The sequence below is a fragment of the Apiospora kogelbergensis genome (genome assembly GCF_038363985.1).
Source record: "Apiospora kogelbergensis strain CBS 113332 chromosome Unknown utg000008l_segment0_segment0, whole genome shotgun sequence".
Classification (NCBI taxonomy): Eukaryota; Fungi; Ascomycota; class Sordariomycetes; order Amphisphaeriales; family Apiosporaceae; genus Apiospora; species Apiospora kogelbergensis.
In genome coordinates, this window is record NW_027117425.1 from 1,503,780 (window position 1) to 1,526,275 (window position 22,496).

The following is a 22,496-nucleotide window of genomic DNA, read 5'->3' on the forward strand; positions in this document are numbered from 1 at the left end:
CTGCACATGCCGATGCCCCGAGTCTGCTCGACTATCAAGAGCTGACGTTAGCGGGGACTGCCACCCTGCCGACCTTGTAGGCCACACAACATTCATCGAGGCTAACCCACTTACTAATCTTGGCACGTCATATTCGCCTCCGACTTCATCTGCGCTGAAAGCTTTCAACTGTTCTCCCATGGCACTCGATTTGATCCCATTCTTATCCGGCAGATCAGATCTGCGTAGTACAGCGACATTGTGCCGTTGATGGCCGCTCTACCGTCATGCCATAACTGCCGAAGGAATCGCAAGCGATGCGATCGTTCAGTGCCCACTTGTAACAAATGCTCTTCCACTGGCCAAGACTGCCTGGGGTATGGTAAGCTGCTCCGATGGGCCGGGGGCGCCGCCGCACGCGGTCGATTGGCTGGCAACAAAGCGTATACACTGTCTGGCGAAAACAAGCAGAACGCCATAGTTACGTTCCGACCGCAAAGAACCAAACCGCTGCAGAGTGAAGGCGATAGCATCCTTGGGATCACTCCTTCACTCAGGGACCCGCTATTCCAAGATCTGGACAATCCGACAAGGAAGTATTTGTGCTACTGTAAGTCACGTCCACATCTGATGCAATGCGGCCATGCAATAACCCTGGTGTAATATACCTAGTCGGCGTACGCTTTTGTCAGGACCTGGTCGTTCATGATTCCTACCAACTCGCGTGGAACCCGTTCAGAGATTTGATCCCCATCTCGAGTTCCTATTCTTTCCTTCGTCATATCATTGTTGCTGCATCAGCTTTGCATTACTACAATGCCGGCTGCCACTCTGCTTCAAGTAGAGTACATCAGACGGTATCCAGAGATGCCCTCATCGATGCTCTGAGAGCACGTCAAAAAGCCATCCAGGGGCTTCAGATAGTGCTTGAAAGACACAGGCTAGCTCCAAACGATGGAAGCCTTGCACACGAGAGAGATGCTGTTCTGGCAACAGTCCTGTTCTTCGTGAACTTTGCCTTGATCGACTCGGGAAAGGGGGAATGGCGAGCGCACATGAAAGCAGCGGGTAGTCTCATCGCAGCTCATGTCGCTGATTCTTTAAACCAGGATCGTCTCGCAGCGGATGCTCCGCGACTTTTGGAGGATGAAAGTCCGAACACGGAGAACAACCAAGACAGTTTCAGCTTGTCGGCACTAAGTGCTGCTCTCAAGCCAGGACCAGTACAGAGAAACCCTAACTCAGTCAGTATCCGCGATTACGTTGCGTCAGATTCCGTGGCATATTACATCTGGGGCTGCACCCTCGACTCTCTTATCACTCCATTACCTGGGAAAGACACTGTGTCGGCGCAACCCGAGATCGACCCAGTTGGTATGCTGCCGATTCTCAGACGCACAGAAGCCAACAGCTACCACAGCTGCCCCACCGATCTTCTCGTCAACATCTTGAGCACGGCAAGATTGGCCCGGAGCATTGGTATAGAGAGTGGTGGGAATCCCAACTCCTCGCAGATGAAGGAAGGGTTGCGGCTCTTGAAAGATGCACAAGCTTTCGATATTGAAGCTTGGGCAAGCTCAATGTGTGCCGCCAGCGCCGAGCTGGGCTTTGTCAACAAAGACGAAATCAACTATCGCACACATGCAGCGGCGACTTACCGGGCCGCAGCCTGTCTGTATGTGCTCTTGGCGACTCCGGGGCTGACTAGGTACGTACAGAAGTGCCTTTTCGACCCAGAGCTCGTGGACGACCTACCCATTTTGCCAACCACGGAGGACCTCGTTTCCACCATCTTCTATCAACTGTCCTTCATCCAAGTGGACAGTCCCTTATACAAGTTTACCACATGGCCTGTGTTCATGACAGGCGTTGAGACGACATCATCTGAACGTAGAGCCTGGGTGCTGTCGCGGCTGCAGTCGATGTGGGACCTCTGCCCGTGGGGGATGATCAAGTCGGCCATGGAGACGTTGACCAATATCTGGCAGCTGGGGGATCTGGACTTGATCAGCCCTAAGAACGTGGCTTGCGAAATGGCAGTGCAAGACGGGGCTCGGAGCTCGAACAACTGGCGCCAGCAATTGAGCGCGATGGGTTTCGACTGCCTCATCGTATGAAAAAGACGAAGCATGGATTGGAACGAATGGGCGAGAGGCAAAAGCAAAAGCTCAAGCCACTGACCACATTGACTACCGTGCTGGGGCTGATTTGCGGGAAGGTGCAGATGCAGGAAGACTGGGAAGGCCTCAGCCAAGATGTACCTTCCTTTGTTTGCCCACTGCCTAAGATGGAGATTATGCAACAAGGTTCGCCATCCGTTTGTTTCCTTCAGCCTCCGCCTCCGCCTCCCAGGCAGAAGCCAGCCCAACCGGAGAGAGATTAAAGATTAAGCGGGACACTGCCGCTGCTGTCATATAACGCGATAATGAGATATTTTCCTAACAACCAACAAATGGCTCAGTGGCAAAGCACGCGGAATGAAACCCAAGTCCTCGTAGAGAAATGGTTAACTCGTCGGCCTCCTATTCTAAATAGTTGATAGCCGAAGATTGTCGGTTCGAGTCCGACCGGGGATGCAATTTTTTCGTTTTTCTTGTTCCTTTTGCCTCTTTCCTTTCTCTTGTTTTTGATCTCGTCGACGAAATATCTGAGGGAGAATCCATTCATGCTTTTTGGTCAACTCAGTCAAGCTGCCACATCACGAGAACGTCGCCAGTAATGTAAATTTTGTTTGGATTATTTATTGGAAAGGTGTTCCCTCCTATTTCGGTCGACATAATCAAGCACACCATTGTCATCTTCAGATCCAGTTCACCAAGTCACCTTCTGAGATACGAATGCCTCGGTCGTTGTATCGGCAGTATTGGCCATTCATCGTCTGAGGAGGTCTTGGCCTCCCCAGGACGCCCCTGCTCGAGATCTCGTAACGGAATTTCGAGCTGCTGAGGGATCACGATCGGTCTGTAACGCGGCGTGATCGCATTCTTCGGGGGCAGAGTAGGCATGGCGTCCTTGGGGCTCGGGGCGGTAGCGTGCTGTGAGCTCAGTGTTCCTGTTCGCTTCCTTCCAGTCTTCTCTCGCTGCCAGCGCTTCGGCACGAAGGTGCGATACATATGCTTCCGGAAGGGCGCCGTTGTGCCGAAAACGATAAAGAGCAGAAAGCTGGGCGCGGGTCCCGGCAGGAACAAAACGGCCGTCTCTTTCGCGCGCTCGACGCTGGTGTCTGGGCTGCTTCTCAAGGCATCTTTGTTGCTGTTCTGCATACCGGTAAATTGGAACAACATGTTAGATAGCTCGAATATGCTGTGACCATCAAGTCAGTCCGTTATCTGCGCTGGCGGGTTCCAGCCCCTGACGTGAGTCCCAGAAAAACCTACCTCAGTATGAAAAAGGCGATGGTAAACCGTGTCATGAGCCACCGGTCGTAGATGCCCCGCGACGCGGCTTGTCTCTGGCGTCCTTGGCTTTGGTGGGACATGGAAGCCGAGAAGCCGTAGGAGCTGGATGCACCTCCATATCGAACATCCCACACGAGAAGCTGGCGTCGGCTCTGTATGTATCTGATTAAGATCGCCAGCATGAAACCACACCCTCCCGCTAAACTGATCATCACTGTCGGGGCACAGGTAAGTTAGCTGACATTATGGCGGAGATTCCAAATATGATGGACCACTAACAGACAACGTTGGCCAGGAACATAAAGACAACGACCGACTGCTGTATCGACTTCGCTTGCAAGGAGCAGATGGTAACTATTGGCAAGACTATCGAAGTTCCCTTGCCCAAATCATTGACTCGCTTCAGTGTCACTCTCAGCTGTGGCTTCTCCGTCCAACCACAAATCGACTGCAGTAAAGCAAATGCCCTGCGGCCATGTCAGCTATGACTACGCTACCATTGCACCTCGGAGCGTACGTACCAGAAGAGAACAAGCATTGACGACGCCGAGAATGCATATTGTCCTTGAAATGCCGTTAGCGAAAGGGGGGAAGGGTTGAATAGAAGACGATGGGACATACGGAAATACCAGAGCGCTAAGTCACCTCCCACGGCGCCGTTGGATATGATCTGCTCGGGGCTCTTTGGGTTGGCCACGGCCTCCTTCCATTGCGCAGTAGCGACATCCTCCCAAGCAATGAAGGTGTGAAGCTGAGTCGCTACGGCGCTTGCCGTGCTCGCCAGCAAGAGGTATCCGATCAACGCGATATCTACCAAAACACAGAGCTGTCAGCACGGGGAATGGAATGCTCCCAAATCGAATCCACACTCGGCGACAGAAACCTACAGCTAGTTCTCTCCCGGTGACTCCACGTCAACCAGACGACCAAGGCGCTGCATATCAACCCTGCGAAGGAGAATAGGAGCACACCAGCAGCTATTCCGTGAGCTCCGAGGGGAAGTTGTATAGCCATCACGGCCCTCTCTCTCTTTGGTCTTATTTTGGATTACACATTAGGTAGTACTGACAGACGAGAACCAGCGAAGCCGCTCGAGGCTGGACCTTTCTGAGTGGAACGTGGAACTATGTATAAACAATCGTGCCCACCAGGTTCGAATATCTAACCTATCAAGGAGCCAGTCGGGTTGCTATCAGTTTACCAAGAGAAACAAGGGGGTGGTGCGTGTCCGCGCTCCAATACTAAGTACACTCCCCCATGTATGCGCACCTACTTTACCTGATGACTGTTTCTCAGGCGGCAAGATTCCGAACAGCGACTATCGACATGCAGAAGGACTTGCTTTGCGGAGACATGCCATCATTGTTCCAGGCCCTGCAGGACTCTGATACACAAACCCCACACACCACATGTATGCAGGGGCATCATATGCACGAATGTCCAGTGAGAGCACGGAAAGTCAAAAGTTTCTCAGCGCGATATACGGTCCGGCAGCCAGGTGCGCAACCATGTGCGCACACCGAGCTCTAGAAACCGAGTTAATGGGTTGTATCAAGCGATGGGAATGCGCCCTGACCTTTGGCACCTCCCTCAAGGAGCAAAGCCGCCGTGATGGCTATAGTCACACAAGTCGGCACTACCTCCTTTGGAGGGTTGCATTATCGCTATGCATCATTCGGAACAGGGTTACAGACAGTAAGCCACTTCCAGGACTGGTAACCAGATAACTGGCATATTGTAGTCGCCTAGAAGCGCACGGGCAAAGGAAACCAAATCCCGGGTAAATCGAACCTATGTAACATTGAATTGTTGATGCCATGGGGCCAGCTACGCGGCGACACCCGTAAGCGAAGCGAGATCGTTCATATCTGTATGTGCGAAAAGCAACCATCGATTGTGCACTTATTGGTCTCAGGCGGGAAAGGGGGAAACCAACCAACCCACGTGCGAGATACATCATGGCCCGACTCGGACTACCGGCGTGCATTGTGTATGTATTCGAGAAATCCGTCTGTCCTAATCCGGACCCCAGCTCCGCGGCCTTCTCTCTGGATGTTGGACTGACCTACTCTTAACAGCCCGATGCTCCGCTGGAAGGTCCACTCGCCCGCATAAGCACACCTGCACTGCTTCCTCGTACGGCGGCGGCACTCGTTGTATACTTCCAGTACGTTCGCATCCATACTACAGCAACTCCGGGTGGCTGGAATGCCCCCCGTCTAGCTCTGAAAGCTGAGTATGGAACATCGTTTGACGTGGGCCCATCATTTCCTACTCGGATGGTGATAGGTGCAGTAAGCGATAGCCCGGAACGCGAAGGATTGGCCGTGCGCTCGGTTGTCAGCCCGAACGACCGGGAGCGAGATGTTTGCTGGGTCTGTCTCACCATACCCTCGCTGCTCCGTGGTGCGAGATTCAAGCTGGTAGTTGAAATGAGTTGGGGGGAGGGGGAGAAGAAAGAGGGAAAAGGGTCAACATGATGGCTGTCTGTCTTCGTACCTAGTTTTGGGGTTCCTTCCCCCTTCCCTTCCCCTTCCCTTCCCCTTCCCCTCCCCCTCCCCACACCAACCACCAATCATCACCAACTTGGCGTCCCAATCCGGAAACATCTCCCTGGAGTGGTTTGCGGGGAACGCTACGCTGACCGGATTAGGTGTCACGAAGAACCCACGATGATAGCGTCTCATTACTGATTGGATTGTCACACGCCTCGTCACAAGCCGATATAGTGCATAGCTGGATGCGGCAAAAGGGAAAGCACCATTCGCAACATTGTCTACAGGCTCACGCATGTCACTTCTTTGCAGCCACAAGACCCCTCTCCCTTATCTCGCCTTCCTCATCTTCGCTGTCTATCTCTTCTTCCTCGCAGCCCTCTTGCTGCCACCCTTCTAGGAGGTATCCAACTAGGACGGACCCGCGTCGTTGTCATCGAACTCGCCGATCTCGGGATGGTTGTAAGTCTGACTGCCGGCCGGCAGGTAATTGTCGCCGTAGTACCCCTTCTTGCGGCAGGCCAGCCCGTTGGCCACGCTCACTTCCCCGCACGTGGCGCTGCGGATGGCGTCCCGGACGTGTCCGCGGCAGCTGGTGCCGTCGAACCCGGTGAAGCTAAAGCTCATGGTGAAGCCGTGTAGCTGCATGATGCGTCGCGACCAGCCGTCGATGACGTAATTGTAAGCTGTATATGCTATCAGCAAATGTGAGGTGCTGAGAGTCCAAACACACAACGAAAATCAAAGGAGACAAAGGAGGAAGACATGCTTTGGAAGGGGGGTAGATATAATGCAATGATAAGAGGCCGTGGCCGATTCCATAGAGAGAGGGAGAGGGGAGAGTGTGGTGAGCTTACTCGCGTTGTTCGTTATGTCAATCGACGGGCCGTTGCTGTCTTGCCAAGGAGTTGTCGAGCCTACGCTACAAGGACCTCCTTGGGATCTGTCGAAGATTGCCTTTGCCCAACCCATTGGCTCTTGTCCAGTTCCCGATGCCGAACTTTGGTGGTGTGAACCCCGAAGAGGTTAGCCAGGCCTTTTCCCCTTCCTTCCCCTTTTATACTGCTACAGGTACTAACAAAGATAACAGAAAAAGGGAGGAGAGAAACGGACTCGGGAAGAGCAGGAAACAGAAAAGCTTTGGACTTACATGGTGTACTTGATCTTGGTGTTGTCCACAAGTTCATAGAGGCACTCGACAAAGGTGTAAGGACACCACTTGCCAGCATAGACACAGTCTGGGCTCCAGGAAGGTCTCAACAGAGGAATGTCGATCACTACAGGATGAAAAGAAAATTATGGTTCCATTAGCAAACAGCAAGTCAGTACTCAAGTCGGCTGCACCACGCTCTCGGGATACATGAATGCTCCAACAACGTGCGACAAAAAAGAACTGACTGGTGTCATTGGCAAGATGCGGAATCCCAGTGGTCGAGACCAGAGAGCCGTGATGACCCGTGGCTGTGGGGTACATAGTTTCTGTTGAGTTGCCGAGAGACGACGAGTATGGAGGCGAAGCCCCATACGACTTCATTGCGAATGCATGCTGGAAAAAGCCAGAAGGAAGAGAGTGAACAAAAGGATAGCCATTTCCCTTTAGGCTGTTTCTCATATATTCAGGCACTTGGAGGGAACTGGAATATCGGAAACGATGTGGTGGAAGAACAGAGATGACGCTTCCTCATAAGACGATGAGAAGCAGTAGGGGGACTGAGATAGCGAAGCAAAGAGAAGTAGCAGACAGGAGACAGAGGGATGTTTTAATGGCATGACCAGGCTGCATAATAGCTAGCTGGAAGGTGGAAGATGCATAGATCCCAAAATCAGTATCATTGAGTCATTGTGATCAGTGTCGTCGCCAAGTGAATCCAACCAGTACCCACGAGTTGAGCATGTCGCTGGTTGATTCGATATGAGCGTTAACGTGATGGGTTACCCCTTTTCTGTTCCATGCGTAGACTAGTAAGATCTGATACTAGACGCAGCGAAACACTTCAGTGCAGTCCCGTCGGAATGCACTCATGTCCATGCGGCAGAGCCGCAATAACGGGATTTGACCGTGCAGCTTCCACAGACGCTCACGCAGGCCCGATATATTATAGGCGACCTGCCATAAGAGGCCATGCTAGCTCCCCAGTTCAGGTTGAATCTAAGAGAAGAGAGGCACAAGAAAGCTGATCGAGAGAACTTGTAACTATGAACATCCATCATGTTTCTTAGCTAACCTATAAGAGTGTGGAAACCGCTCTTAGTGAAACGCTACAAGAAACTTGACTCTTTTCGTTTTTAAAGGTGCATGTTAAGGAGAGGAGGAACATGTCAATTACCCTTCTGCTTCTACCTAAGCACAAGGATCCTCCCCATATCCCACCGCCGATATCCGTGGGTTATCCTCGAGCCGCAGCACGTCGACGGCGAGGCCAGCCCGGCCGTAGAAGCCGTCGTGGAATCGGAGCTCGACGATGTGGCCGCGCGTCGTGATGTAGCGGAGGCGCGCCTCGACGACCGTCTGCCGGATCTCCGCGAGACTCCTATCCGCGAGGAACAGGAGCCGGCTGCGCAGCAGCACCAGCAGCGACGTCTCGTTGACCATGTCCGGATGGCCCTGGACCAGCACGCAGCGCGACGCGACCCGCAGAGCCTCCTTGCCGGCCATGCGCCGCGGATGGTAGGACACGCGGACGTGCCGGCCACCGACCAGGAAGAGGGCGCCGCGGGCCTCGGTGTGGAGGACGAAGCGGCGGGCGGCGGCGACCTCGAAGAAGGACAGGGTGGCCGTGGCTGTGGGCGTTACCGGGAGGCCGGGCGGGGAGGCGGCGTGGTTCCAGGGAGATGGCGGGTGAATTCTGACCGACCAGATCCGGCCGTAGCCCCAGATGGAGTCCAGGAGCGTGCGGGTGGTGCAGTCGGCAGGCAGGTTTCGCAGGAACAAGTTGACGCTTAAGGCCTCGGGGATGGCGATTCTGGTGTTGTGGGTGTCGGGGCAGAACGAAACGAAGGAGGTGTTGTTGATCTTGGGCGGGATGCCGTCCTTGGGCATGCTGGTGTTGTTGCCATCGTCTTTCTTCAGCTCGCTAGGTGTGTTGGTTCTGGCGTTGGTGGGACTCATATCCAGAGGCACAAAGGGCTTGGCGGTAGGGTTGAGGAGCAGAGTCTGTAAACCCCCTTTATTAGTCCGAGATAAGACAGCACAACACAGCAATTATCCATAGTCTTACTTTTTAGGAAAACAAGGGACGAGGGGGTAGAGGGGACGTGATCTATGACTGATGAGGTGCGTAATGGGGCGAAATATAGTGTATGACGAGATAAGGAAGGAGAACAGACGGAGGACATACTGAGGATGGCATGGCCATTTTGCAGTACGAGAGCAGACCAGATGTGTACTGGCACGGCGGCACAAGGCCTGTATGCAACACTTTGTCAGTATCTCTATGCATTCGATAAAGGGGTACAGCAGGGAAGTGGTTAGCCTCTTGCTCACACGTATAGGGGATAGGCACGGCAACGACACGGCCCGTTTACTCTCAGGCGACCTATGGCCAAGGGTTGAGTCCGAGATCTGACGGGTTTGGGACGACTCTGTAGCAGTTGAAGGAAGGTATGGAGAGCAAAAGCAGCTTGCAAGAGATTGGGAAGCGGGTGGACTGGACAACAACTGCGCGTTTTTGATAAACGGCACGTGTGTGTGAAGGCAACAATGAATGTGAATGCAATACTGACATTGGATAATAACAACCGGACTTTGAAAGCATCTCTGTATTAGAAGCCACATATAGACTCATCCAAACTCCAGGATGACAGGCAGTGACTGCATAGCCTATGTGTCCAACGCAGTCAACAATGGAGATGTCCTGCGGCCCTTTGTGACCATTCTACCCTCACCGATCGTCCTTCGGCAGAAGCATTAATATTGTTATCTAGAAATGGGTGTTGAGTTTGCACGCCTCTCAAGGCTTTTCTTGAAGATTATAACCAGGCTTAGACGATAATCGCGGGTGCTGGCTTCGCGACGTGCCCCTGACCCTATACAATTGTCATAGAAGATAATAAGGAACAAGTTCAGAGAGGAGGGCTTAGGCATCATAATCCATACTATAACTCATGCTTGATATGCTATGGTTGCTATCAATGGGGATGTGGCACTTGGCTAGGGGACAGTCATGGCGGCCGGAAGCTATCAAATCGAAACCCCCATCAGTTTGGGCATTTATAATCAAGTATTATACAGACAAACAGTACCGCCAAGAATATCAATTAGGGATCCTGTACAACAAGGGCATGCGCCATCACTTTTATTGATTCCTAGCTAATTGACTATCCAACTTCAGGCTTCAAAATTGTATAACGTATCGTACAATCGATCCATGGTGACATATTCATACATTGATACCCAGGAGGGCAAGCCAACTTCCAAACTCCGATGCGTTTTTACTGCTGCTTCTTCGTTGCCACAGCCTTCTTCACCTCCTCTTCCGGAGGCGATTTCAAGCCCATGAAAACCATGGCTACGGCGATGGCGATGCCTGCCGCGCCCATGCTATACGCAGCACCCCTTCCAGCCCACCAGTACACGCTTGTGAACATGATGGGGCCAAGTCCGCGGCCGAGCTGGCCCCAGCTTCGCAGGATACCGAGCTTGCCACCCTGCTCGCTAGCCTTGGCCTCTAGACTGCCCAGCGCATTGAGACCGCTGACGACGGTGGCCGAGGTGATCGCCAAGCATGTGGCCGCAATGTAGAGATGACCTTGGGACCTGCACGTGCAAAGCACACTGAAGGCCAGTAGACAGGAGGATACACCAAACTTGACCGACATCAGCGGAGGGAGGTGTCGCGTAACACCACCCTGCAGGATGGATGCAACCAGGCCTACGTAGCCAAGGAGGCGCCCGTTCTGGATGGACGAATACTGGAACAAGTCATAGGTCATAAAGGGCAAAGAAAATTCCATGCCGGAGAAGAACAGCAGGAAAACAAAGTGAATGCCGTTAAGGAGGCTGAGCGAGTTGGTGCCCCTTTGCGATGTCTTTGCCGGCTTATCAGACGTCACTGCCTTGGCATCCTTGTTGGCCTTGCTGGGTAGTGTCTCGGGCAGGGCCACGTAAAGGTACAGAGTTTCGGTAAGAATGAGGAAGAGCGAGACACCGGCCGCGGTCGCGAAGGGGTTCGCGGCTACGGTCGAGATGGAGCTCAGGAACGCGCCGAGGGCCGGACCAAAGGTGAAGGCGATGGAGAAGCACGCGCCAATCAAGGCCATGGTCGAGCCGCGACTGTTCTCGTCGGAAATATCGGAAGCGATGGCGGTCGCGATCTGCACGTTACCCTCGGACAAACCGCCCACGACGCGCGAGGCGAGGAAGGTCCTGAAGTCGACCGCCATGACCCAGAGCAGCACCGACACGATGTTGCCCATCATGCTGGCCAGCAGTGCGGTGCGCCTGCCATATTTGTCGGAGAGGCGGCCAATAATAGGGAGGCGAAAGCTTGCAGAAGCGAGAACAAACTACCCAGCGCACCTCCCAGCAGGACGATGTCATATCTGGAGTCGATTGGCTTCGCGAAGGCGGCCTTATAGGTGTTGAGGTAGCCAAGGATGCGGGCGAGGATCGTGGAGCCCGACTTGGAATTGGCTTCGGTATTGCGATAGAACTCGAGGAGCTTCGGGAAGAGGGGTAGAATGAATGTGAAGGAAATCTGTATATTTGGACAGTCAGTATACAGAGCAAGCCACAATTGCCTCTGCGCACCATGCGGAATGGGGTCGTACCAGGTCTAGCAACAAGGAAACGAAGATGACCTTGAGCACCTTTTTGCGAGTACTCGCGTCGACAGCCATGGTTGGCAATTTAACCTTTGAAAATAAGCACTCAAGAACGTACAAGGACTCTTCTGGCCTAGAGCAAAAGAGAGTGAAAGGAAGAGGAGGATGCAGATGTCTCAAACGCGTGGAGGTGAAGAAACACGAAAACCACGAAGGTGGCCTTGTCGCCAATGACATGTATCAAAATGACTGGAGGCTTCGTTACATAAGACAGAATGGCTGGAGACAGGCACAATTGGCGATTAGGTCATCGGGAGCTTCCAATTGGTGGGGGGGGTACTTTGAACTACCACTACTACTTCAGTAGGGTTCCCGCACCAGAGCCCGCAGCCACCATATGGCCATCCATCTACCCTTCGTCTCAGTCAGGCCACCTCCCACCACCTCTCGTTCTATTATGGCGGCCTACCATTGAAGACTAGCCTTGCGTCGTCGGCCGAAGCGCGCATGAGGCGGTGCGCTGAGATGTCATGCTCGAGTCTATCCGAGTCAGTCAGTCAGTGTTTCTATCTTTAACGTCGACTATGAGCATGGACTTGGTGTAAACCTGCTTCCCCAGACGAGATACCAATGCCAACTTCTTAGCTTGGGCCATCAACAACAACCAAATTGGCATCGTCGTCATGATTACAGATGTCATCTACTTTCCCTGGCACTAGGGACGCGCTTGCACCTGTAGCCCTTTGAACCAACGCTACTTATCCGGGTTCCTGGAGCGGATTGACAATCTAATCTTCTCGGATCAGACCCTTCCCGAAAAATATTGAACTAGCCCCTGAAGCACGCAAAGCGCGGAGAAGCGAAAGGGGGGATCGCCCGGAGTTTATTCTATAGGAGTGTCCGGGTCGGTCACCGGTAAATGGTAAGCCGTATCACGGATCGCACAGGGTCTCCGCACCGAACTTGCTCCCCAGCCGTTGTGCCCGTAGTCCGGCCTCCGAAGATGATTACGTACATGAAATAGACGACCTAGCGTTGCATACTACGTGGCACCGCACAGCCTCCGTCTGCTCACTGAAAGTCTCCGACGTGGCACGTACAGTCGGGCTAGAACAGCTACCGAAGCTGAACTGTGAAAACGCTTAACTTGCTTATGCTTATGTCTCACAGCGTAAGGTTGGTGTCTCTACTGCTGACATCGGCAGGAGAAAGCAAGAAGCAGCCGGTTCTATCGCCGGTTGGCCAAGGCGGATTATTGGTGGAAGCATTGATGCCGCCGTCTCCGTATACTCCGTAGTTGGTGGCCGTTGCTCGTCGCTACGATCGGACTAACACAGCCTACAAATCTCATCTAACATCTCAATGCACCAAGAATCGACGTCAATATATCGGGACCCATCGATTCCCACAGTGGATCATTCCAATTCAAGTAGTATTCGGTATCTCCTTTGAACGCGAAAATGGGATCAGCATATCGGTTCTGTTATCATCAGACTCTGGAGACGTGCTGCGCTGTCACGATGCAGCAGCAACCCGAGGTACGTCGGGACTCTAACGCAGCTCGTTGTTGCACTGAGTCGCTCCAAAGTTGGAAGCCTTGCTCACCAGCGTCTTGTCTCGTTGCAGTGGACGGACTGTGCCAGCCACGGCCAGATGCAAGGCGAGCACTCGGCGGGCTAGTCCAGGGTATGGCAGGTATTTACGAAGTCGGTTCAGCGTGCATGAATGCAGTGGACCACCAAGCTAGGCCATCGACTGTTCTCCGAGCTTCTCTGCGTAGCACTCTCTCGTTTTCACGAACAAGCTAAAGGCCGCAGGGCTCTTGGCTACTGATCCAATCCAATCCACTTTCAGCACGGGCCTGTTGTGGAAGGAGCATTAAGCGCAACTGGCCTACAGGCGTCTCCGGCTCCAAACGAGACGAAGCTTGACGCCTAATCCCGGTGCATCAGCCTCAAAGGGCCCCCCAGAAGACGTCAGAATCGGACGTGTTGAGATCAGCCTCATCAGCTCGTTCATGCGGCCAGCCCTTCGGTGACGGCGGTCTGCTTGTGCGACGAGAGGAAAACCGTCCACGCAGCCAACGTCCACGATACGGTCGTATGGCCTCGTGAGCCGCGACACCCGCAACAACCCGGCCTATGCAAGAAAATGGGCAGAAAGTGACCAGTATTCCCATGGGCATCGGCATGGGATCTGGAGACGGCCGTTAGCGTTGCCTAATGGGGGCTGGCTTCCTTCTATAATTGGCAGGCGTACCGGCAAATACGAAGGGATCGGCACACAAACACCAGCCGCGGTCCGTAGGTGTCCAGTGGGTGTCCAGTGGATGTCCAGTGCTATCGTCCAGCGAACCATCGCCCCGCAAACCCAACCATCCCAACACGAGATGTTGTGGAATTCACCCACGTCTTAGACAGGGCACAGGTCGGTCAGCTGTCTGTCGTCCATCGGCCTGTATCTGCAAGACAAGTGGGCTTGGCTCTCCTCCTCCTCCCTCCACTCGCGCTATCTCGCGAATGGCTCCATCGAAAGCGAGAGGGCGCCTATGGGATAGGTTGGAGCTTGGATCCAAGGCCGCGATCCGCAGCCAGGGTCCAGGGTGTGGTGGGTGGTAGTGCATAGCAAGATACCGGTAGTCTCGTCAACAATGGATGTCACGTATGATGATGCTATGCTGGAATGGCTTGACCACGACAGACAAGAACAAAAAATGCCTCCGCTACACGAGTAATAGAGAAGGGCAGGCTCATGATGTATAAAGAGCCCCAGAGCTTCTCACGATTTACAGATCTTCTCGTCCTCATCCTCATCAACTCCAATCAACCCATCACAACTATCTTACTTAGTTCTTAATAACTTAATCAACACTTCCACTCGCTCCAACAACCCAACCCAACCACCATCAAAATGCAGTTCAGCCAGATCTTCCAGCTCATTGCTGCCGCCGCCACTGCCTCGGCCGCCTCTGGTACGAAATACCCCTCTTTTGGTCTACATCACGGCCCGTCCTCTGGTAATTGGTTACTAACAATATGCTTTATAGTCGCCTACGACACCGGCTACGATGACGGCAGCCGCTCCATGACCGCTGTCTCTTGCAGCGACGGCGCCAACGGCCTCATCACCCGCTTCGGCTGGCAGACACAGGGCCAGATCCCCCGCTTCCCCTACATCGGCGCCGTCGACGCCGTTGCCGGCTGGAACTCGCCCTCGTGCGGCACCTGCTGGCAGCTCAGCTACAACGGCAAGACCATCAACGTCCTCGCCGTTGACCACGCTGCCTCGGGCTTCAACATCGCCCTGGACGCCATGAACGACCTCACCAACGGCCAGGCCACCATGCTCGGCCGCATCGATGCCCAGGCTACCCAGGTCGCCGCCTCCAACTGCGGTCTGTAAATCGACCAAGCTTGAAAACAGTTTGGATAGAGGCAGAGGCGGACGGAGAGAGTGGGGCTGATTGATGAGAGACACGATAAAACGGAAGAGGAAGAAGAGGTGTTAAGGGTGCATTGCATCATCGGTTAATGATGTGTAATATTTTAATGAGCTAATGCTTTTACGACAAACACAATACAGCGTGTACATTCTGCTGTCAACAACCAATTTCGAGTTCCTTCCTGCCTGCAATGTGACGATCATGGTGATATGTTAGACACGTTTGCACAGTTCACAAAGACTATCGAAAAGGTGAGGTGGTCATTTTTAGTGTAATGCATAGTATTAAGTTTAGGTATATATATCTAATGTCATCATGCCCCGGTCCAGCCGATTTCTATGCTGCACTACATATCTCATGATCATGCGGTTGGTCGGTTGTCTGTCTATATAGCCATCTTCTGGATTGCGTTCCGTCGGCCGCTTTACATATATATCTAATGTCGCTGTCAGATTGCTCTAAGGTAAACTCAAGAATAACTTCTCCATGGCTTCGAAGTTGGGTGTCCTGCAAACGACGGTTAGCATATCAATCACCCCTTAATTTGGTTTTGGATGTAAAAACGCTTACCCTAGCCCAGTGATAGGGTCCCACCCCTTAACGGCGCTGAAGCCCTTGGTGCCGCAGCCCGCATTGGTCCCGTTGGTGATGTCGTTCATCACCTCGGGATGCGCGTAGAGGACTGGGTTCACAAAGCCGACGGCGGCCTTACCAGCCGCAAACCGCTTCTCGTTGATCAGGTTCAGTATGGATGCGAAAACCGGCGCGGAAGCTAAACATGAAGTATTTAGTAAGCGGGAAAATTCACCAGGAAGGAAACGATAGATATAGAGTCACAAACGTACCAGAAGTCCCAAAGGAGAGCGAGAACTTCCCGTTGACTGCCGTCACGTACCGCGCCCCATTGGCCGAGACATCGGGGTACCCACGGACAGCCCGCGAGTTGTTGAACTGCTGATCGGAGTAGGGCGGAGCCGAGTTCTTGAAGTAAGCGGCGACGGCCTTGGACTGGTAGTCGGGCATGGCGAAGACGTTGGAGAAGCCCCCGCCGGACAAGATGGTTTCCTCGCAGGCGGTCTCGGCGTCCTTGACCGTCTTGCCGGGGACGATCTGCGTCGCGCCCACGGAGGTGACGTAGGGGCAGGTGCTGGGGAAGGCCGGGGTGAACAGCCCCTTGGAGCCGTCGTTGAAATCGCCCGAGGCCGGGTCGCGGCAGAGGTGGCCGTTGCCCGCGACGCCGCTGTCGCCCGACGAGAAGATCATGGACACGCCCTGCAGCGCCAGCTTCATGTACTCGGCGCACTGGCGCTGCTCGTAGCGGGCCGTGAGGTCGGCCTCGTTGTAGCCGTAGCTCGTGGAGATGACGTTGGTGGCCGTGTGACCGCCGCAGCGGATGGCATCCGGGTAGTTGTTGTCGATGGAGTCGGCGGCACTGTCGGCCTTGGCGTCGCAGAAGCTGCCGTCGATGGCGTCCAGCAGGTTCCCGAAGCTGGCGCCGCGGACCAGGTCGCCGACCTGGAAGACTTTGGCCTGCTGGGGAAAGACCAGGCCCATGGCGTACTGGAGGTCCAGGGCCGACTCGCCGTTGAACTGGAAGCTTTGGTTCTGCGTCTGGACAACCGCGTTGTCGATAAGGTCCACGTCCGGGCCCTTCCCTTTCAGCTTCGGCTCAAACTGGTCGAAGAACAGATCCAGGTCCGGCTGCAAGAAGGCTTGCGGCGTGTACTCGACGATTCCCAGCGAGTTGTTCTTGGCCGAACTATCACCCTTGGGGATCTTGTAGAGGGCCCGGATGCAATCAATGGTGAGCATCTTATCGCAGTCGTCCAGCGTCATCATGGCGTTCACCACAAATTCGCCTTGCTTCGGAGACCACCCGTCTAGTCCGCTGCCTTGTATTCCGGTCGAGGGTCGACGTCCTCCGTTGGCCAAGCTCCGCTTCCTCCTTTTCTTCAACTCTTCGACTTGGCCACTGTCTAGAGATACCCTGTTGTTTAGGCGTTCATGTCCGATGTGTTGGTCGAAGTGCACAGTAGGGGTGATGATATCGATATGCTCCGCTAAGTGATTTGGCACATGATACTCGTCGCAGGCGAGATGGTGTTCGCCATGCCGGCTGTGGCGGTAAATGAAATACTTGGTCTTGAGTAGTTTCTCGAGCTCGCCCACCGTCATGTTGAAGTCGAGCCAATTGCGACCTTTGGAGAGCTTGATGCGAGTCGGATCCATTCCCTCGCCGACGAGCCATTGCGTCACCACATCGACCGACTCTTGCGTGGGGGCAAACGTCTCGATCACCTTGCTTGGATGCCAATGCTGTCCGTATTCTGCGGAGTCGGGATGTGACACGGCATTCAGGAAGTCCTCGCCACGGTGGAGATTCTGCTGTGTTAGACCGACCCGGACGGGAAGCATGTTCCGTCTGGGGACTCGACGGAACTTCTGCCAGACGTTCCGCACGCTGTGTCGCCTCTCGTGGACTACATGACTAGTCGGCGGCGGTCCGAGAGGTTTCGCCACCGCCACTACCACCAGGGTAGTGAGGATGCTCAGCAGAAATCCGGGATGCATCTTCCAGTTGATCGATCGATGAGAAGAAGTCCTTCCACAAGCCCAACATCCCGAGCAATCCCAGAGAGAGCCACCGGCCAAGACTGGCTGGGGACTGCACGGCTATAAGGGCCGCCAGGAGATTCGTCCCCTGCTCCCCCTCAACCGACTCCTCCTAACGTCACTACTCGCGAACATCGTGAAATGGCTTCAGACGTGTGAGGCTGTTTCAAGGCCCACGATTTCGGCATGGATGAATCCAGCAGGGTTACCACCCTACATACAGTGGGCGCAGACCAAGACGATTGGCAACGAACGACAGACCGGCCAAGCAAGGGTCTTCGATAAGACAAGACTGCCTGGCTGCCTGGGCCACAAGGCCGGTTTGGCAAGTGACATGGGAATGTGCAGCCAAACATCAGACAGCAGACATGAACCCAGTCTCTTCAGACGGCGTGTGCCTGCATACATGAGATCGACAGAAAGCTTAGCCATACAGCTTAATTGAGTCGGGCAAATCAAACAGCACTCTAGCACTCAACGGCCCAATCTCTGGGTCATGATTATGCCGACCGTTTGAGGCTCTTGCGGATCCCGGCAATAGCGCCCCCTGGCTTTTCGGCCCTGCCAGCGTGGGCCCCCACAACCGTCTCTGGCTTGTCATGTAAAACGCGAACAGGGAGTAGCTGACGACTCTTGAAACTAGGCGCAGTATGCAGTGCTCTTCTCTCGATTTCATTTGTTCTATATCCAATTACGTATTGGCTGCTTTGGCTTCAATATATCGTTCTAAAGTCTTCTTCTGCAAAGCCCTTTGCTCGTTGATGATCTCCCGTAGCTCCTCGTTCTCTTTCTTTAGCTCGCTATCACCCGCACTGTCTGTATGCGGCTGTTGTAGTGCTTGGATGGCGTTTTCCAAATCACCGGCGGCGAAGCCCTTTCCGTTGAGCATCTTCTCAAACCTTGATTCGTCGGTCAGGTCTCTGACCAACTGAGCAGTGAAGTTGTAGTTGCGGCTGCCCAGGAAGGGCTTGACAACCGTCGTGAGCTGTGTGGATTTTGTTTGAGGTAACGGTGACTCAAATACTAAGTTGGAGATGGATGCATTGAGATTCGCAAGTTGAGTCGAGTCAGCTCGTGTGCTCAAATCCCATCTGAGAATTTGGCCCTTGCTATGTCCAGACAGTAGCGTTGTGCCATCGTAACTAACGGCTAGGCAGGACGCAGGCCCTGCTTCTTGTGGCGCAGAGCCAAAGGCCGAGGCAACCTGGACAACAGCCGAGACTGCCTCAATGCTCTGAGGGCCCAGCAATGCCTTCTCCGAGAACGTGTCAACAGCAAAGATCGAGCCATCATCAGACGAAACATAGATTGCACGCGCACAGGGATCTAGACATAAAGAGGTAGGATTCGTCGGGAACAGAAGGGTACGCAGCGCTGTACCAGTCTGGTAGTTCCAAATGATGCAGGACTTGTCTTTGCCGGCCGTGACACACATATTGGTGTCGGGATTTGTGCTTTGGCTGACGGCGATGGAAACAACGGCAGCTCTGTGATTGGAAAGCGTTTTCTCTGGCTCGTGCTCGGTCGGGTCCAATCCCAGGAGGCGGGACAGCTCCCAGACATGGACGTTAGAGTCATCAGAGCCTGTCAGTAGATGGTATGGCGTAGAAGCAATGCAGGTCACGGCCTGGACATGGCATGCGGGAGTGGTTACTTGCCGCCCAGTGCAGATCTATGAAGGAGTGAGCCGCGAGTCTGGATTGAAATGGGTGTCTCGATGCCCGCGCAAACGTACCTCCCACAATATGACACGGCCTTCAGCGGTGCCCAGGACCAGAACATCGTCGCGAAAAGCGACGCTTCGTATCCTCTCCTGGAAAGTCACAGTAGACTCCTGGTTGCCCTTTACTCTGCTGTATACGTGGACCGTCGACTTATCATCTTGAGCCGCAAAGACATGTGTATCAGAGACGGCGAGACTATTGCGCGGCACGGAGCTCTTCTTGAAGGTGCTCGTGGTCGAATGGCTCGGATGTAACGTATGCTCGTATATACCGATATCTTTGGCGATAGCCGTGTTGTTCGCAATGGGAGGCCCCGAGATCGAGGCAAAGTACTTTTCCGTCAACATGTTTGCGAATGTGGCTGGAAGCGCTACACTGTTTGGTACGGTGTTTGCGAATGGCGCAAGTCAAGTCGGGACTGTGGGCGACAATGCACGACCGAGCTTCGGAGCTGTCGTCGTCGTTGAATAGCAGACGTGAATTTTTTCAGAAGGCTAATCGATTGGATCAGGTAAGGTCGGGTGTGTCTAGGTCCGGCAGATGCGGGTATGTAGGAACTGACCCAGTCGCTAGTGGGCTGCGAGTTGGATGGACCCTGGAAAGGATAAGAGGACCTCAATATTACCGAGATGTCAAACAAGAGCACTAAAACACGCGAGCTCTCTCCGATCATAAGTCGTCAGCCTGTACCACCTGAGACTGAACGAAGCCTGCTCTCTACCGTTAGCAGATTTTGTCTGGTTGTCTGGGTGCTGGGATTTGGGCTGGTACATCCAGAATTGCTTCTAGAAAAAAAAGAAAGGAAAAGGGTCATCGCAAAATTGCAGCGATGTACCACCCAAGATCCAGCCTTGGACGTGCATAGGCGTGGGGCGGGGAATAGGAAGGGGAATGGGAAGGGGAAGTCCCTGGCATATATCATACAGGCCAGTATGCAGTATGAGGAGTTGCACGAGTTTTTCCATTTTCCCTGGTAAAAAAAGCAAGGCCCCCACCGGGACAGCAGCACTGACAGCTTCTTAACTTTATGGGCGAGCTAACGAATGAAAAAACTGGGATTGTCGTCACTATCGATGTCCACTTGACATTGGATGTGATATCTGCTATTTCGCTGAATGAGTGCTCGTCGCTCCAAACATTGCTTGCATCAATGATCAAAGCTACAAGGCCGCAGTATGCGTGACTACAAAACGGAACGAGATCATGGATCTCTTTTGGTACCGAGCTCTGTTAGATATAGACATGCTATAAACACGTTAGATACCCTGGTGCTTATCCTAAATTACAACCGCAACCGTGCAGATACGATACAGCTCGCTACCTGCTTTGGATAATGATCAAGCCCACCGAAGCGCCAACAACCATTGATGGGCTGTTTATAGCTCTCCTTCTTCGGATGCCGAACATGGAAACACACCGACGGTGATATTATGACGACGATTACGGAGAAACAAAAAGGCCTTGCCCGTACAGAGAAAGAGAGAAGCTGGTACGCGTAACTGAATCTTGCACGTTCGATTCTAAATCTCCTTGGGAGGCGCAGCACACTAAGTCGTATTTCTAGAGGGCCTCGGCATTGCCTATCTTTTCTACCTACATAACTACTGACGAATACGTTTCCTGATCTGTACTATCGTGGGTAACTGGTTTGCATGCGTATGCGTAGTATGCAATGCTACGCGCGCCGCAATTGAACCTGTCGCAATAGCTCGCGCTTATATACCAAGCCCTGCTACCCGCTATTGTCCAGTAGTTCAACCACTTGGTAGTTTAGTTTGGACGAACTGGTCATTATGTTATCTGTCATATAGATATGTCTTATCGCTATACTTAGGTTATGACATCTATCCCTCGCTTGAAGTGCGCCTCGCTTAAGCCCTCTTTCACCTGTTCAGCCTCCAATATTCATCTCCGTGCATCATCCTGGTGCTGGCGGGCAATGCGGGCAGTCGGGTCGTTGGGTCGTCTGGAGGGCGACTGAGACAGCATCCAAACCTGCCCGTCGCGTGACAGGCACGAACATGTATGTCTGAGAGAGAGTCAAGCCCACACCCGAGCTAAACAGTCCTGACTCAACCCGGCCTAGGACGGAGTTGCATCGCAATGTGGCTTGATATTGAGAGATCAACCGATACCTGTAACAGGCATGTGCCTCTCTCCCTTTCTCAAGCTGAGTCGTGGGCTGTAGCGGCCAACGTGGGCATCCGTGGCGGGTAACCGTGGGTTCCATTTTATGTATGACATACGGCCCTTGATCTACGAGAATGTTCCCTATGCAATTGTTGTATGTAGGGTTCCGCGGCGGTGTTCCCGTCTGCACCTCGCGCGTATCTCTCCCTTTCCCCTGTATGTGACCAAAATACCGGCTATCGGCTGCAAAGGATTCCGAGTCAGCGTGTGAATTGAGCAGGATTTGACGGCACAGCTGGTGGTAATCTCGAGATCCGGAAACAAGTTGATTGCTTGGCTACTCCTCTTCTCTCCCTCTCGCGTCCTGCCTTCGCTTTGCTGGATGTAAACGAGAAGCTAAATCAATGTCTTTCCTCTTAGTTATCGTAGTCCTAGGCACGCATCTTCGTTGTCGTATCCTGTATCCTGTTGGGCTAGCACCATATTTCTTTTGCTCGACTTGAGCTACCTTAGCATGCGTAAGTGGCCGGGAAATCGGGGATCCCTGCAGCACCCAAAGCAGCAGGCAGGTCCGTTCAACTGGTTTGGCCAGGAGTTAGGAGTCTTGGCCGACGACGACTCCCTTTCTGTTGCCCGAAGTGCGTACGCATCTCAACTACCGAACATTAACCTTCGCTGAGTTCACATGCCACGGAAATTTTATATCGTATCTGGACCAAAATAGTGCTTGAGGTGTATGATTGCCATTGTAACCGTACGCGTTGCAGATTTGATTAATCTTGACTTTAAGAGTGAGCTTCGCCGTGCCGTTGCACTGCAATGTAATATGGATGGATGATCCCTGCCGCCATCCCTGCCGCAAACCCATGCAGCTTGGACGTCGCCGGGAAGGACGCCGACTTCTAAGTGGACGAGCGCAGAGCAGGAGGACGAGAATGGAGGTCCACCATCG

At 53.4% G+C, this 22,496-nt stretch overlaps 8 protein-coding genes across 8 annotated transcripts; 2 read left to right on the forward strand and 6 right to left on the reverse strand.

Annotated features, from left to right (window-relative positions):
• Positions 1–249: 249 nt before the first annotated feature.
• Positions 250–2,096, forward strand: PG998_012462 (Acriflavine sensitivity control protein acr-2; the record flags this gene model as incomplete). The annotated part of the gene is made up of 2 exons (XM_066879278.1): positions 250–589; positions 652–2,096. 2 exons carry the CDS (start codon positions 250–252, stop codon positions 2,094–2,096), a joined length of 1,785 nt encoding a protein of 594 aa, XP_066725662.1.
• Positions 2,097–2,798: 702 nt separating this feature from the next.
• On the reverse strand, positions 2,799–4,391 carry PG998_012463 (glycoside hydrolase; the record flags this gene model as incomplete). The annotated part of the gene is made up of 5 exons (XM_066879279.1): positions 2,799–3,282; positions 3,357–3,591; positions 3,657–3,844; positions 3,899–4,187; positions 4,265–4,391. The coding sequence occupies 5 exons, from the start codon at positions 4,389–4,391 to the stop codon at positions 2,799–2,801; spliced, it is 1,323 nt and encodes a 440-aa protein (XP_066725663.1).
• Positions 4,392–6,283: 1,892 nt separating this feature from the next.
• Positions 6,284–6,520, reverse strand: PG998_012464 (uncharacterized protein; the record flags this gene model as incomplete). The annotated part of the gene is made up of 1 exon (XM_066879280.1): positions 6,284–6,520. One exon carries the CDS (start codon positions 6,518–6,520, stop codon positions 6,284–6,286), a length of 237 nt encoding a protein of 78 aa, XP_066725664.1.
• A 1,693-nt stretch (positions 6,521–8,213) lies between these two features.
• PG998_012465 (uncharacterized protein) lies at positions 8,214–8,981 on the reverse strand (the record flags this gene model as incomplete). The annotated part of the gene is made up of 1 exon (XM_066879281.1): positions 8,214–8,981. The coding sequence occupies one exon, from the start codon at positions 8,979–8,981 to the stop codon at positions 8,214–8,216; it is 768 nt and encodes a 255-aa protein (XP_066725665.1).
• A 1,322-nt stretch (positions 8,982–10,303) lies between these two features.
• On the reverse strand, positions 10,304–11,710 carry PG998_012466 (uncharacterized protein; the record flags this gene model as incomplete). The annotated part of the gene is made up of 3 exons (XM_066879282.1): positions 10,304–11,312; positions 11,375–11,568; positions 11,642–11,710. The coding sequence occupies 3 exons, from the start codon at positions 11,708–11,710 to the stop codon at positions 10,304–10,306; spliced, it is 1,272 nt and encodes a 423-aa protein (XP_066725666.1).
• Positions 11,711–14,545: 2,835 nt separating this feature from the next.
• PG998_012467 (Cerato-platanin) lies at positions 14,546–15,037 on the forward strand (the record flags this gene model as incomplete). The annotated part of the gene is made up of 2 exons (XM_066879283.1): positions 14,546–14,606; positions 14,682–15,037. The coding sequence occupies 2 exons, from the start codon at positions 14,546–14,548 to the stop codon at positions 15,035–15,037; spliced, it is 417 nt and encodes a 138-aa protein (XP_066725667.1).
• A 498-nt stretch (positions 15,038–15,535) lies between these two features.
• PG998_012468 (uncharacterized protein) lies at positions 15,536–17,648 on the reverse strand (the record flags this gene model as incomplete). Its single annotated transcript, XM_066879284.1, has 3 exons — positions 15,536–15,584; positions 15,648–15,849; positions 15,923–17,648. 3 exons carry the CDS (start codon positions 17,646–17,648, stop codon positions 15,536–15,538), a joined length of 1,977 nt encoding a protein of 658 aa, XP_066725668.1.
• Positions 17,649–18,381: 733 nt separating this feature from the next.
• On the reverse strand, positions 18,382–19,761 carry PG998_012469 (wd repeat-containing protein; the record flags this gene model as incomplete). Its single annotated transcript, XM_066879285.1, has 2 exons — positions 18,382–19,362; positions 19,426–19,761. The coding sequence occupies 2 exons, from the start codon at positions 19,759–19,761 to the stop codon at positions 18,382–18,384; spliced, it is 1,317 nt and encodes a 438-aa protein (XP_066725669.1).
• Between the last annotated feature and the right edge of the window lie 2,735 nt (positions 19,762–22,496).